Below are 17,182 nucleotides of genomic sequence, written 5' to 3' on the forward strand. Positions count from 1 at the left end.
GTGAGCTAAGGGGATATTTGGGGAATGGAATTGAAGTCCCATTTGTTGTCTTCCCCAAACCCTCCCTCCCTCCCTCCCTCTCATCTTCAGCTGCCCGCCCACCCACCTTGGAAACACCGCCACCTTTTCCTATGACTCCTCACCATTCGACAAGGATGGTGGTTGTCTTTTACGCAGACAAAATAATCCCCGATCCCTGCAACCTCCCATTAATATGTATGTATGTATTCTCGAGTACAACATGGGTGCGTTGCATGTATGTTTATACTTCCATATATTGATCGGAAAAATAGATATGATCATGCCGGCTTGTCAACACCACCAAACCAAACCAAACCCCAAGGAGTTGTCGGAGGGTGACTTTGACTTTTGGAGGTTGATGATGAATCGATCACAGGCACAAAGATCTAATAATGCATTTAATATCTTCAGATCAAATTACAATACCAGTTTGATCGCCCCGAGAGAAAACCATAGCATGTAACTCACCATTTACCGATGCAGGCAGCAGAGTGCTTCCGAGGAGGGCTGCTTCTGAGAAAACAGAGGCAGGATCGCGACATGTTTGGTTGTTAATGATTTGATTTGGGTTTGGTAGGAGCAGAAGGTTTCGGAATGCAGTAAAATACTCCTCTCGATTTGAGATGCGACTGTAGTGATTGATGATGGGGAGTAGATATCATCTGAGGGCTGTGCCTCACAACCACTCCCTCCATTGACCAGCTGAGCTGAAGGCAACATGTGGAATGGATCCAAAACGAGCAGGTATTCCTCGAGTGGTTAGAGCATGAAATCAACATGTGTGACTTCGACTAATACTTGTTTTCTTGAGTTGAATCGACTACATGATGAGGAGAAGATGACAGAGTCAGCTCTCTCTCTCTCTCTCTCTCCTGTGTTGTGCAAACGACAAAGGAGACAGAGACAGAGAGAAATGCCACAACTTGTGTGTAAATACGCTTTATGTGTAAGAGAAGAAAACCATTTACAGTTCATCCCACATGAGGCTACTTCCCCAACTTTTCATCGTGTTCCCGCTATCATAGCTCGCCAGCTAACATCGCAGAGGATTAAAATGACTCCATGGATGCAGCCAGAGTGATGTTAGACTGGTATCCGGTAGAGATCCCCAGACTATGTCTAGCTCTAAAAGGAAAAAGAACTTCCATGGGGACTCAGCAGCAGCAGCAAGTGGGTGCATCATCATTCAAAGATGAGGTGATGCACCTCAAGAAAGAAGAGGAGGTGTGATGCAGGACACTTGCCTTTTAAGGGAAGAAAAAGAAGACCTGCAGAGATCATCACTGGGTGGAGGACGAAGGGAGAAGGGAGGGGCCCCAGCTGTGCCAAATGGAGGTCTTCTTGTACTCAGAGAAACATGTTGTTGTAGTTGGCACAAACTTGTAGGCTACGAACTGCAAAAAGGAACATCCAACTCACCCTTCATGATAGTTTGCAGTACGATTCACATACAGGTGTTGTTGAGCAGCAGCACATAGTGGAGAGATGACTCCTTCTCTTGTCATGCATGTTGTGGTGGTGTGGGAAGCGACAAGGAAGACAAAAGACTCTCATTTCATGCACAAGGATAAAAGATTGTGCTTGAAGAAATGTCAAATTATGTTTGCTGCTCGTGCACCCTTCCATATCCCAATCAAGCATACTAATTGTCGAACGTGAAGACATGTAGAGTAGTCCGATGTCAAATCAAGAGTGGCCATGCCATGGACTTTGAAAGTTGAATCTCTCTATATTGCACAGTGCTTCCATTTCTCCATGATTCTTTAAATAACAATATTTTAAGTCAGGGATTGTTAAAAAAACACCATGCTTTCTTATCAAAAGGTAAAATTAATTTTCTTAAAAACAAAATTAGAACACTTAATTTACTGATTTCTTTTCACATTTGAGATATTTCCTTTTGTTGACTTTTTTTTTTCTTTCATGTATGTATATATATTATATGTATAATAATTTTATTATATATAAAATAAATTTATTTATTATTATTATTTTTATTTATAAAGTGTAAATGACAAAGATGAGATTTGAGCTCATTAACATTGCGATCAATTTTTAAGATCTTTATCAACAAAACTAATTGATAACAATTATTATTATTATTATAAGTAAAAAAAAATAAGAATTGATTGTTGGTGGTGGATATGATATGATTCACTTTCCAAATATTGAGATCTAAAATTTTATATGATAAATTAATACTTAAGATATTAGTTTGATGTATTTGACTCACTTATCATATGTTAGAAGGTTCGAGGAAAAACAAAACTTACGGGAAAAAAAAAACTTAGGTATGAATTCAACATGTATTAGCAAAAAAAGAAAAAAGTATCATTCAAATCTCGTTAACATCACTTATCTTTATTAAAAAAAAACACTCGTAAAGACACCTTAAAAAATTATGGAATAGAAAAAAAACTTAGCAGAAACCTTTGGGGTTGGATACTACTACTTAACAAACTGTGAAGACACCTAAAAACCTAAAGAAGAAGTTTGTGATCTCAATCAAAAAAATGGAGGAACTTTTTTTGTTTTTGCTTGAGTTTGGAGTTTGGAGTTTGGAGTTTGGAGGAATGAAGACCACAGACAGAGAGAGCAAGAATGAGGTGGTGGTGAGTCGTGATCACACCAACAGGAAGAAAGAGTAGTACTAACAACCATTAGAAACGGATGGTGGCGTGTTCGACATTCCAAGTATAGTTTGTAACCTTTGCTTGTCGTAAGAATCCAAAGGAGCATGCCAACTTGTGTTACCTGCTCTTGCCATCAAAGTATTGCTCAGAACAATGGCTGGTGGATGAACATCCAAAACACACCCATTGATTCTATTCCTTTTTCTTCTCTTTTCTACCTCCATTTGTTTCTCCAGCAACTTTCATGTCATAATCATCAATTCTGCATTGTGGTCCACGTATTCTTTATGAACGATCAACTTATTTTGTTTCTTTTCTTTAATATAAGATAAATTAGGTTGGCTATCATTGTACCGATACCATACCGTATAAAGCTCGGATGTCAATTCATACCGATATGTCGAGTGTTGGCACGTCAATAAATATCGAGTTTTCGAAAAACTCGATATTTGCAATCATATATCGACTAGTGTCAATACTATATTAGGCGTATCGGATGATACAAAGTATCTAGTGACATCTATATTGTCGATATTCTGTCTGACCGATAAATACTATCTTTATGTATTGATCAAATATATTCATGAGCATGTGACTGCCAAAGGAACTCTTCACCAAGAATCAATGATGGGGGTGGCGATGTAGCAGAGCGAACCAAGAAAACTGTACTGTGAGACACATGCAGTGCACTCAGCAACCACATCGTAGGAGAAGCTTTCTTTACTCAAAAGCTTCTTCCAAACCTCCTTTTTTTTTTTGTCTGCTGAGCTATTTTTCCCCCTTTCATTTTTGTCAACGATTGGTCCCCTTCTACAGCAATCTGTGGCCACCATCTCACATCTCAAACCCAATGCCAAGCCCCACACCAAAATGACCATCTCACAGAGAGAGATCAGTTTGCAGTAAAAAAAAGACATAAGTATCTCTTGAAACATCAGTCATCAAACTTTCAGACAAGTGGATGAAGGGGAATGCTGGGCAGCAGTTTGCAGAAACTGAAGGATAAAGCTGTTTCAGTAACTCACTAAAGGCATTTGGCACCATCTTGACACCTAATGTCTTATGCAACAAAAGCATGAAGTAATTCCAAGAAATTACAGTGGCCTCATCATCCCTGAAAGATTCAACTACTGAATTTAATCTTCTCTTTTTCATCAAATCCCAATCCAAGCAATGATCATTGTATCTCTTTGTGGTATACGTATCCCAATCACCTCAATAAAGAGTATCCATCTCATTTGTTCCAAAGCCTGCTTGCTAGATTGATAATACTGGTTACTTTTGGGTTCACACTGTTTGCTTTGAGGCACCTAGAGATGCTAAAGCAGTGATCATTCTAATCTTTCATGGTCACTGCCCAATAAAGATGATTCTTGTCATTAATTCAATTCGAATTCCTCCTACATGCTGAGTTGCTAATATCTGTTCTGGAACACCTAGAGATGCTGATGCTTATTGTGCTAGCTAGCTAGCTAAATGCAACTCATGAGATTCCAAGAAAGCACAGATGGGCCAAGGAAGCCTTGTAAGATGCTACAGAACAGCCCAAATATCATCTCTCTTCATCCATAGCTTCTTTGGTTTGGTGGAATATCCATTCCAACACTAATCAGTATCCTTTTCTGCACGATTGTCTTTTTCTTTTGTTGCTAACATTATAAAGCGACTTGATATGTGCCTTCGTGACAAGCATTTGCATCACAGACTGCAACGCTGAAGCCATTTCCTGCACCATAATATATATATATATATTCACACACGCGCACACACACACACACACACACATATATATATATATATATTCACACACATACACATATAAATATATATATATATGCCCACGCTAACACAGTTCTTATAGAGACCATTCTTCTCTTCACCATAAGATTTATACAAACAAATAAATAAATCAAGAAATGAATGGCTTGATCGTACCATGCCATAGTCAGCTTATATAACTTGTTTTCATCCTCATATTGAACTAGTCTGCACTCTGAGACAGGTTATTACCGTTTTCACAGGAGAAACATGCATGGCACAATCATATATTACCTTGAACAACGTAAGATCTATTTTAACTAATAGCAATAACATTGCTGCCTGAACATTGTGAACTATCAATTACATTGTTTTCAGCGTCAGAGCTCATGGAAGACAAGCAAGCAACCACTCTGCTGCTTCCTCAGCACAACAGCCAATGAGAAGTAACTACGCCAAGCCAAGCTTGCAATTCTGGGAGAGAGCAACATATCCCCTGTAAGATTTATACAAGGGGCTGTACTCCTCCCTTGATCTCTGGCTGGAAATATTGGTCGGTCACAAAGGCATTTCCACTTAGCTTTTTCTTCCGGAGCAATGGATCCCTGCCAATAAGTGAAAGCAAGCAAACAATAATAGTTATGCAAAATGAACATATAGCTTTTTCTTGTGACAATAGTTCAAATATGTTAACTAGGTCAAACAAATATTATAACTTCCATATCTTCAACGAAGCTTAAATCATGGATCGTGCAACTAGCTGTTACAAAACCCTATTGACAGATCCTGATTGCGGATGGTAATCGGCTGTAAGGATTGACCCTGAACGTCTTGGCTGATTTATGGCCTATCCTGAACAATCCAGGCAGTCCAATGAGGTTAGAGCTTGTCATGTTTATGTGCCATCCCGATCTAGTTTTTGGTTTATCCTGTTTATTTTTCTATGATTTCCAAATTATGATTGTTTCCTATATGGTCTAGAATCTTATGTGATGCTAAATTTGATCGTGTTATGATTGATACTTATTCTGGAAAGCATGATAAGATGCACTACTTATTAAGCTATAACCAGCTGTAGCATCACAAGGTTATTCACATGTTTCCTATAATTAAAAATGATTAATACTATGAAAGCTTATATTCTCCGTACATTATAAATTCTGAATAAGCATTCATGGTTGTTTAGATTACTGGTTTTGTTCTGTGTTTCAATTCTATTCATTACAATACATTAAAATGAGATCACATGATGGAAGTGTTTCTACTGCCTCGGCATGAGATATAAGGCCAGATACACCTGGGGGATGTATGCTTCACTTCTTATAATATATGGTAATATAGATGTAAACAAACATTTGATGCCAAGCACACTATTATCAAGCAAAAAAAAAAAAAGAAAAGTTCAGACATGTTACATCCAAATGAAGTATGAAAAGTAACTTAGGATGTCATTGGAACAACTTAAGTTAGGATGTCAACACAATTTTCAAAAGGAGAGATTCATCTGCAAGTTGTATCTGATTACAATCCATAAATCATTAGGAAAACTTTGGGTAAAAATTGGAGTCTGATTGTGCAATTGTTATGTAATAAAAATTTTACATATTCATGCTATAAACAAGACCCGAGTAAGGTAAGTTTGCTGCATCACACTAAATGGACAGGACCAGAAAATTTGATCAAAATGTCTACGCGAAAAAACAAATGCACCAATGCAGATGTAATGTTATTAGTAAAAATGTCAGGTTCTCCGAAGCAGTCATTTCTCTGTCATAAAAACTCAATCTACGAAGATACCTCTTACTTCATGAGGAACAACGTTTCATGTAACAGACATCAACATGTCATGATGATCATATCACTTCAGTTTTGAACAAGTTCTGTAATATAAAAACTTCAGTGTTTACCCAAGACAAGCAGAAAGATGCAAGTATAATATTAATAATAATGCACAATACAATCTGAAGGAAAAAAAAAAATACCATTATTCAGTCCATCACTGGAACTGGCAGCTACATGTTCAAAATAATCTTTGCCAGCATCTGCAGTTCGAGAAAGTAACATCACCATTATAACACAGAATTGGGTTCAGCTTCTTCGAAAACCAAAGAATGCATTTTTTATTTATTACCATGCTTCATTGTTAGAGATGGTTCTTCATCCTCTATATACCCAACAATTTTTGCTGGATTCCCCACAGCCATGCTTAAGATCATGAGAACCAGAAGGTATCAAGTTTTCAAGTAACATTAAGCTAGATACATTAAAAAAAAAAAAACAGTGCAACCAAACTAATTTTATTTGCATATTCTCAAAATAAGATTGTTGACACGGTAACATTGACATACAGCATTTGTTAAACACACTTTGAACATATCAACCTTATATTTCTGGCAATTGCTACTTGTAAGGCCAAAAATATACATAATATACAAGTTGTAGCCAAGAAATGCAAATCATTGTCATGCAAATGAATAACCAACTGAATTCCAATATCTGTAATAGCAGTTAGTCATAAGTGAATGAGAAAAAGTAGTAAAGTACAACTAGTTTTTTCTGTAGGTCAAGTACACAACCAGTGAGCATTCAAATCAAGTCAATCTACCAGCTAATTGCCATCTCGAAATCAAAAGTTTCAACTATCATAATTTTGCTTTATATGTCCATCTACTGCATAAATGTTATTTATTATAAATTTGGATCCGACTAGAAAACTTTATGAAAGTATATTTCTTATCCAACAATCACCTAGAACTTGAAGGAACATTTGACAATGATGCATATCAGATTGACAAGTTCCAATTCAGAATCCGATGCATGGTCAAACCTCAAAATTCATGTGCAGGTTGGATGGCTATGTTGGAAACAAATTAGCAATAGAAGAAACACCATAACTGAAATTCCAGAAGGGAACAACATTTATATGGATACATGTCCCACCTGCTTATCCTCACTACTGTCCAATGACATCATTTGTCCTGATTGAAAATTAAGAATGTGAATTCTTGATTTTTTTGGCTAGATCAAAGTTTGCACAAGGCCCATGACTTTCATAATAATTCCAAATATTTTACTTATTTAAATGCTGAAAATTTCATCAAATAAAATATTCTGTTTGCCTCAAAAAATTTTCCAAACATTAAATGCATTAAAAGCATGACAACCTTAGAGGATATTACTGATATAAATGTTTCTTCAGAAAGTAAAAAAAAAACACTAAATATGAAAAGAGACATGCAAATCATGTATACAATACTAATACGATCCACAAAAGAATTCAAAACCAAAATAAAGCAAGCAACTAAAAGGGAAAACTTTATGTGCTATTAATAGGACATTTTTCACAGATACCTCCCTAAAGGTTTTTTTTTAATAGTATTAGTATCTGACCATGAAGGGCTAACTAAAAGTATTCCTATTTTTTATGGGTAAATTTGAATCTGAGCATTTACAGACACAATTGAAGTTCTACCTAACAAATGAATGATTTAATATGTTGTTAATATAACTCATAAATTTTATTGCTCACCAACAGCAATGTATGAATCCATCAAAAAAATTTGAACAATGCTTTGGCATTTATTCTGTCAATTCCTGAAGTATCATTCCCTCTGCCTTTGGAACTTTAAGCTCTCAAATGAAATACACATCAATCAACAAATATACCAATGTAAATATGACATACCATGTAATGAAACAAAATTGAACAAGACAAATGAGCAAAAGGTTCATTACTAACAACACTTAAGTCAATTTGTTGCCTGGAGTAGACTGAAGAAAAAAATAAAACTAAATTAGAACAAAAATTCCCTTCTAAACAATTACAATATTATTAATTGCTTAAAGAAGGTAATTAAAAACATCCACATTGAATGAAGCAGGAAACCTGTGCGCAGGTACATCCTTCAACACAAGAGAACCAGCAGCAATCATAGCACCTTCACCAATCACAATATTCCCTAGAACCGTTGCACTAGCTCCAATTAGAGCACCTTGACCTATTTTGGGATGACGATCACCAACTTCTTTACCAGTTCCCCCTAATGTAACACCCTGAAACCAGATAAGCAGTAGATTAATAAATTAATTTACAGATAGCCTTCAACAGAACTAAACTATTTTAAGCATAAGCAGATTAGTAACAACTATAAAGAGAGAGAACATAATAATTAAAAACGAACCAGTAATAACAAACACTCAAAACTGTAGTCTTTTGGTATGTGAGTGGCAACTTTCATTTAGCCTCAAACCATTACATCTGATCAACTAATCACATATATTTCCTCTTCATATTGGCAGCCAGAAGCAAGTTTTTCAAATTCTTCCTGTGATTTCATGACCAAAAAATAGATGACAAATGCCTTCAGTACATTCCTTGCAGGAAAAACACGCTGAATGAATCTGCATAAACATTTTCCTCAACCTAAGAAAGCAAATTCCTTCTTCTAATTGCCAACCAAAGAATGAATGCATGCCTTGGAGCCTTCTTACTAAACAGAACCATCTTATGCCACTTACAAGCTCCCAGATTTTACGACAAAAAAATAGATGACATATGCCTTCAGTACATTCCTCGCAGGAAAAACTAGCTGACTGAATCTGCATAAACATTTTCCTCAACCTAAGTACACAAATTTCTTCCTCTAATTGCCAACAAAAGGATGAATGCATGCCTTGGAGCCTTCATACTAAACAGAACCATCTTATGCCACTTACAAGCTCCCAGAATTCTTAGTACTAAAATTATATTTTTTGGTCATCGAAAGGGTTTCATCATCAGTTTGTTTATATCAATAAACTCTAATCACCTTCCAAATGGCCTCAATATTTTGGCTCACTCCAGGAAGAACCAATAATCACATCCTTAATCTATCCATGCTCGGGAACATCCTAACTCTTACCCCTTTCCTTGTTTGTTCTGCATAGCAAAGGGCCTACAGTTAACCCAGTTATCCTGCCCAGAAAGCTATTTTCCATTTCCAAGTTCAAAGTCAAATTATAATTTAACACAGTCTCCAAGTTTTTAACAGACATGCCCGACTGCAATCATATGGTGGTTTGATGGACCATATCCTTTTTTTTTCTCAAATAATATTATCAATGCATGTTACACAAAAACACCGAGTTCTATTGATTACATTTTATTAGGCACATCTTATTTCTCTCTTCATCACATTTTATGGTTTAACATCTTATATTTCAAAGTTGAAGGAATTAGTCCGCTCAAAGAAAAGATCCAAGTACAAAGTTAAATAATAGGCATCATTCAGAACCTATAATTTTCAGGTGTAATATTCTAGGTTCTTGCTTCTCATTACATTTGATCAAAGATTCTACCATATAATGATAAAATTCTTGGTAATCATACTGGAATAAAGCCATAGGATATTTGAGCAAGCCTAAGCACCTAAATGTGTCAACTTGATGTGAGAAGATTAATTTTTACATGGTATAAAGTCGATAAACGTATTGAGAAAATTACTATAAAAAAATGAAGAAAAATTGCATTCGATGTAAATGAACAACGTGAGGAAAAGGTTTGCACTTGAGTCACCAAAAGAACAAGCTTCTTTAAATTGCTGCTAAATCAAGCTACAACATTGTCATCTAGTTTTGATCCTGGAACAAACTTTGCATTACCATAACAGAATTATAATACTTTTTGCCTGAGACTTAGATCCTAAAGTTCTCCAAGTTACATATCAGTCTATTTAGAATGAGCAGCTTGACAACCACATGCAGAAGTAGAGAGGCATCACTCAGAAGATAAGCAAAATTGTTTTGCCTAATACATCAATCAACACAAGCTAGTGAATGGGCGGAATTGCACACTTGCCTGCATTAAAGAAACCCAGTTTCCTACAACAGCAGTTTCCCCAATGACTAAACCTGTTCCATGATCCAATAATATTCCCTCACCAATTCTTGCAGCTGAAAAAAAAAGTATGGAAACTGGGTCACGTGCAGCTAAAAGAACTGTGTTTTTTAAGCAAAGTTCTGAGAAATCAAAGGAAATAGAAATACAAGAAACATCCATCACATATAGCATAAAGCAAAGTTGTCTGGAGTTCCTTGATGTAAACATAAAAAGCCATAATACCAGAAAAGCTACAATATGTTTAAAAGGAATAATTTACAAATTCCACTTCCATTACACACATGCTACCTAAGCTCAGTTTTCTAGTTGAATATTAGGCAACTCATCTATAAGAGAACTCTGTAACGAATAAAGTCAACAAATTTAACTCAACAATAGAGATACATTTGATATCCTCTATCTTTTGTTGTGTCATAACAAGTGTATTTCCATCATTTGATCCAAAGTAAATGAATTTACACAAAGCATTATCAGAATACATATCATCAAATATTTTTTCTGTTATGAAAACAAACATAACCCCAAATAGTCGGAGCATCACGGCTTGGTTGTTGTTGTACAGCAAATATAAAATGGTGAAATTGTTGAGATTTATATCTTCCACAGCATAACGGCTTTATGTTGTTCGCTGCAAACAGAAGTTGTTTGACGTGTCAAGAGGGCAAGTCATTCACCATCGCTAGCTAGCAATAGGTTTCCCATAGGGGGGTGGGGGTAAGCTATCAATCATCTGGTTCAATCAAACCAGTATCATCTGGTTCTATCAATCCAATGTTTAAGCACATGCCTGAGCCACCCAATGTCTAGGGTTTGGCACGCATCTGGGCTGTGCCCAGTTGAAGGCACCTACCTAGTGCACCATCGAGGGGCCCAAGCAAGGAAAGACTCGAGCATCTAGGAGAGCGCCCAAGCACACAGTGACTTCCCTGATTCACATTTTTACTTATAGTTTCTAATAATGTCTTGTTAGGTCTCCAACTACCTCTTTTAACACCACTACACTAGTCACATCGTCTAATCGATTCTTCCTACTAATCTAGTAACTTGCACATCTACTTTGGTATTATCATCTTAAGCATTACAAATTTTTTTGTATATGTTATTTCTTAACCACCCAACATTCAAATCCACAAAACATTATTGGTCTAATGTTGTCTTATAAAAAGTTTCTTATAATCTAAAGTCCAAACCAGTGTTCACAGAATGTCCCAATGTCATCCAACTCCAAATATATTGAATGATTGATTTAGGATAGGAACGTCTTGTCCATTCATCCAACTACATTCTTGCTCTCCTTTTAGTTACCGAAATTACATCCTATATGTTTAAGTCTTAATTATACTTTATTTAAAACATTTAATTTATAAAGTTTGTCTCATAACTCAAGTATTAAATCAGTTTCATTTAAAATCTCATCAAATGAAACAATATCACCGACAAATAACAGTGATTTAAAAAGCACTAGGTGCCAATGTTCCAAAATGCACGAGGCGCTAGGCGCTCGCCCAAGTAAAGAGAGACACTCTAAAATATAAATATATAAAATATATAAAAAATATAATTATTTAAATAAAAATATGATATTAATTAAAAATATACTGTTAACAGTATATTACTTATTGTTAATAGTAGTTAAAGGGGAGAAAAGAGTTGTTAATAGTGACAGAAGCCGCAAACAGCAACAACGGTAACAACAGAAGCTACGGACAACAACAGTGGCAACGACGGAAGCTGCGGACAATAATAGCGGCAGGAGCGGAAGCTCCAAAGGGCATTCGTCGGTGGTAAAGGAACCTGCAGTCCTCTTCCTTGACAATGGAAGGAACTGCTCACGGAGCGACAGCAAACGGAAGCTATGGGCTCTTGCTAGGTTGTCAGACTCATCCGTCGACGACAGAGGAAGGCTCGGTCCGTTGCGTCTACGGCAGAGGCAAAAGCAGTGCTAGGGTTGGCTTGGGGTCGTGCAAGCATGAAGGGTGGGGTAAGAAACTGCATAATGTCTGGTTCGGTTTGCTTATTTGAACCAGACGCTCGCCCGAAGTGCTCGATGCCTAGGTTCCAACGAGCGCCCAGGCAGCGCCTCATTGAAGCGTGCCACCTGGTCCACACACGAGACGCTCGAGCCTCACCTCGCCTAAGTCTACACACGATGTGCTCGGGCCTGGCCTTGCCTCGCCCGAGTGCCCAAGCACCCATCTAAATCACTGGCAAATAATATACACCACAAAGGTCCATCCTATAAATAACAAATTCATCTATTGCCAGAATGATAAGGACTAAAAGTTAATCCTTGATATAATTCTATAGCAATACGAAATTAGTTAGATACATTTTTCTTTTCTAAAACCCATAAACTTTATTGTAGGCTTTTCTTAAGCCAATAAAAGCAGCCTATGAATCTTTCTTCTTCTTTCTATACTTTCTCATTGATTATCTTATTAAATAAATAGTTCTCATTTCAAATATAAAACTAGATTGATTCTTGGAAATATTAGTTTCATATCCTAACTCTTCTACAATTAGAGACACCTTGCATGTCATCCTTATTTTTACAAATTAGTACTAGAAAGTTTTTCCTCTATTTATCATGCATCTTTCTAATACTTAAAATTTTGTTAAATAAATTAGTCAACGAAACTATCACTTTATCTCTAAACTAGCACTCTAATAGGAATGTCATCAGGTACACTCTTATGTATTTTAATCCTTCTCAAAGTTCCCTTAATCTCATTTGCTCTAATTTTGTGAACAATTATATGATTACTAAACCGACTACTATTTCTATCTCTAAAGCTAAGTTGTTTGTAGAATGCAGATTAAATATTTTAAATAATTTCTCCATCAATCCTTAGTTTCTATATCATTAACAAGTATTTTTAATTTTCATCTTTTATACACCTAATATTACTTAAATCTTTGCCTTTTCTCTATTTTCAGAGATTCAGAAATATCATTTTCCCCACCCTTAATATCTAGCTTATTATAAAAATTAACATGTGACTTATATTCTATCATACTAAAAGTTTCTTGTACTCCTTTTTTAGTTGTTATATATTTTAAAAACTTTTCCTAGGTTATATAGTTCTATAAACAAGATCTTTTAATAGTTGTTGTGTTTCTAAATTTCCTTACACCACCACCATCTCTTAAAGGTACACGTCTACCTTTAGATTCTCCAAGAATCTCCTTTATCACACTTGTATTCTTAGCAGCTAACTGATATCCAATGTTTTCAGACAATAACAGATTAATAAAAAAACATAATCAGGTGGCATTGTTCAACTTAAGCCACTCATATCTAATTGCTAACTCATGTTTGGCATTAAATAGAAACTATACCATAGGATAAATAGCATAGCAAATAAGAATGTCTATCAATTTAAGCATTTCCCATCCAATATCACCTAGTAAAGCTTCACATAACATAGAATCACTAGTGATAGTAACACTGGTGTGGATGAACATGGTTTCACCAAGAAAATGAAGTAACAAAGGTTATCTGAATCAAGGATTTTAATTTTGAAAGATACTGCCCATACCAAGCGGTACATACCAGTCCTCCAGTAGACCGGTACACGGACCGCCCGCTATTGGCAGTATTGTCGATTGGGGATGGTACTATTGATTGGGACTGTTTCTGCCACGTTACCGCTTGAAATCGATTGGTAACGATCGATTTTGACCGTCGCCGCCCGCTACCAGGCGGTATTAGCCGAGGGAGAAGGAAGAAGAGAGAGAAGAAGAGAGAGAAGAAAAGGGAGAACCTAGAGATCCAACGCTGCTCTCCCTCAATAGACGCCCCAGATGAGATGACGCCTCCTCCTCATTTGAGGCGACGAGGCCTCAGCGTCGTCAGCGACTTCTCATCTGTGAGGGGAGAAGAAGCACGTCGCCGAGGCTTCGCGGGGAGAAGAAACGAGGCGATGTTGCCTCGACGACGTCACCCTTTTTCTTATTTTTTAACTTGCTATATATATATATATATATATATATATATATATATATATATATGTGTGTGTGTGTGTGTGTGTGTGTGTGTGTATGTGTGTGTGTGTGTGTGTGTGTGCCGAGTGTATGCATACTGCTTGGTACGCTCATACCGTACCATATTGAGCTGATCTCGATACTCTGGTATGGTACGAAATTACGAAGCCTGATATGAATCACCTTAACAGGGTGGCAAAGATTGCCAAATAAAGCAAAAAGGAGAAGAAGAAAGGACATGTAAATCACCTTAATGGAAAAAAAAATGAAATAAAAAATAAACAAAAAAGAGGGGAACAAAAGGTAGAGAATACAAGAAAAAACACAGGATAATGTTAAGCATAACAATTATAAATTGAAAAGAAAATAAAAGAACCAACATAGATCTAGGTAAGAAATCTAATCTTCATAAAACCCTAATAATTGCAAATAATTAAAAGAAATAAATGAAATGGCTTCCACAAAATAATCTTAAAAATTGATCAGTACCTGGGTGTATATCCACAGCAAAAACCTAGAGGAGGACCACACATCCAACAGAAATTTATTAGGAGGGCAAACCATAATAATATCTTGGGTATCAATAATGCATCTAAAAGAATATAGTAATAGGTTGTATGAATCACCTCACTAATTCGACTTTGCAATGCCAAGGCTAGAATTTTGCGCCCTTGGTTCCATAAAGCATGTGCTATCCGATATGATTGCAAAGAATGGTAGCCCTGAAAGTGAATTAGCAAGCATCAAAGTCATTAATGCAACATATTGATAAAGAAAAGTACTTAGTACAGTAGAACAAACAAAATTAGATGGCTGTATATCAGCCTGTGTTCAAAACCAGATAAAGCAAAACAGAACAAAAGGCACAAAAACAAAATGACGAAGAACAACCCATTAATCATTAAACCAATATATGTGGTTTACTCTTCTTTACTTCCTGAAAATTCTTCACTTATACAATAGAAGAACATTCTACCTTAAGGTACAATAATGCCCAGCTGTATGATGCACAAGCAGGATCCCTGTCCTTGAATGCCTACAAGGAAAAAATCACAGCTATTTATTGTCAGCAAAACATTTCTCACATGGTCACATAAACAAAAAGACGAACTTAGATGCTTCCATCACACCATAAAGGGATCACCTGAGCATCTAGGCGAATTGAACGTTGAATACCTCGATCATTCATCATGACATCATCAAAAATATCCATTAGTTGAGTAGCCAAAAGTGTCGCATTCTGAAGTCTATTGGCAAGCACAAAACCCAAAGAACGCTCCAAACAATCATGGGACAAGACACTAGCATACAAGAAACTGCTCAAAATTTGCTCCTTGTCGGCCTGAAAATTTTCAAAACAAACTCATAATTGTGACAAGGACAGTTTGATATTATCAATGCACCACAGGAACATATATAAGAACCATAAGAAGAATATTCAGTGAGTACAGATGAAACAGAAGCTAGAAGCATAAGAAGATTCTTGCCCAAGAAACAAACTAGTGTGCTCACAGTTAAACACATACGTTTAGAGTTATGACAGCAGTAGATGGATTCCGTTCACCTTTAATGTCATGGGATTCAACAGACTGAAATGGAACGACAATTGGAACTTAGGGAGCCGCTCACCAACTAATTCACTGGTCATGACAATATACAATCATGATTACTTGCTGAACCCAGAAAGGACTCAACACACAATGCAATAGGTGGACTTGGGATCATTTTTCCATTTAAAAAACAATTCCTTTAACAAAATCAACCCTTAGGACAAAGATAAGATAGTGAGTTCACTGGTCCAAATGAACTGAAATCGCGTAAATCAGAAAGTTTAATTTCGAATTCAAAACTCTATTCTCTATACCCACTTTCAAGTCTAAAACACCGTACCAAACCCCCAAAAAAGAAAGGAAAAAAAATAAAAAAGGGCCAATAATTATGACCTCGAATCTGGCGTCGGCCCTCACGGAGTCCCAGATGGGGTCGCCGGCGGTATCAAGAATCGTGCGAGCAATGGAATTCGGCTTGAAAGACCCCATCGCATACATCGGAAACATCATCTCCGTGCGGCATCTTCTTGATGAAACCCTACCCTTGGACTTCAGTTCCTCCCCTTCCTCCACTTCTTGGATAACAACGCATCGGCAAGCCATCCTCGGAGACCAATCAGCGACGGAGGCCTCAAGCCCCAAGAACGAAGAAGCGAAGAACAAGGAAGAGCTCGGGCTTACTCCCCCAAATCTCTAGGGTTTCCCCACTAGGGAGGAAGCGGATGGAGATCCAGTCGCGTCGCACCGCACGGCCGCGCGCTTCCGCGAAAGCCGAGGAGGAAAATGAAGCTGCGGGTAATGAAACCGCACCCGACCGACTTCAACTCCCCGACCTTCGTGGTTAAGTGACGTGAATACCCCGCGCACGGGCCGGGCCCCGGCGCGGTCGATCATTGACCACGAGCATGTCTTGGCGATAAGAAGCGAAGCGGTTGCATCAGTTGTGTCCATCGCGGCTCTTGTGATGGAGGAGTGACGAGGGCCGTCTGATTCCCCCGAATCTCTGTTGCGCAACCCCACCCGATCTGTGGACAGGAGGGAAGAAGCCAAAAAGACAAAAGTAGCGGTGTAGAACGGAACAAATACACTAAACCGCAGCCTCACGTCCTCATGCGCACCGAAATCATTCGTCTGAGGGATCAATAGGAAAGGAGAGCCTACTTGCGGGAATCTCTCAACCTTTATCGAGAAAGATTCGTTTAATCGACATAAAGCCCGCGAGCTTGTCGCTTCATCAGAATGAAAGGTAAGCGGGGAGGGAGGAACAATAAGACAAGGGCTGATGGTGGAGGGGACGAGTTGTCTCATATATGTTCCTTTTTCTGATTGGTCCATGGTACCCCGGCCCCTATCGGGGG

The 17,182-nt window shown here is 37.3% G+C and overlaps 1 protein-coding gene across 1 annotated transcript; it reads right to left on the reverse strand.

The window, feature by feature from the left end:
* Nucleotides 1-4,683: 4,683 nt before the first annotated feature.
* LOC103985778 (probable serine acetyltransferase 2) lies at nucleotides 4,684-16,650 on the reverse strand. Its single transcript, XM_009403606.3, has 10 exons — nucleotides 16,218-16,650; nucleotides 15,419-15,616; nucleotides 15,251-15,310; nucleotides 14,901-14,996; nucleotides 14,764-14,788; nucleotides 10,249-10,343; nucleotides 8,299-8,465; nucleotides 6,544-6,617; nucleotides 6,395-6,454; nucleotides 4,684-5,017 (listed from the first exon to the last, which is right to left on the reverse strand). Exons 1-10 carry the CDS (start codon nucleotides 16,425-16,427, stop codon nucleotides 4,989-4,991), a joined length of 1,014 nt encoding a protein of 337 aa, XP_009401881.2. The 5' UTR covers nucleotides 16,428-16,650; the 3' UTR covers nucleotides 4,684-4,988.
* Between the last annotated feature and the right edge of the window lie 532 nt (nucleotides 16,651-17,182).

This window comes from Musa acuminata, chromosome BXJ3-5, assembly GCF_036884655.1.
Source record: "Musa acuminata AAA Group cultivar baxijiao chromosome BXJ3-5, Cavendish_Baxijiao_AAA, whole genome shotgun sequence".
In the NCBI taxonomy this organism is placed as follows: Eukaryota; Viridiplantae; Streptophyta; class Magnoliopsida; order Zingiberales; family Musaceae; genus Musa; species Musa acuminata.

Bases quoted from the DNA above. Each gene is read 5' to 3' on its own strand.
- LOC103985778 (XM_009403606.3), bottom strand. From the start codon at position 16,427: ATGGCTTGCCGATGCGTTGTTATCCAAGAAGTGGAGGAAGGGGAGGAA. The intron at 15,311-15,418 runs GTGATCCCTTTA...TTTTCCTTGTAG, and splicing joins CAATTCGCCTAGATGCTCAG to GCATTCAAGGACAGGGATCC. The intron at 6,618-8,298 runs GTTTCCTGCTTC...CATGATCTTAAG, and splicing joins AAGGATGTACCTGCGCACAG to CATGGCTGTGGGGAATCCAG.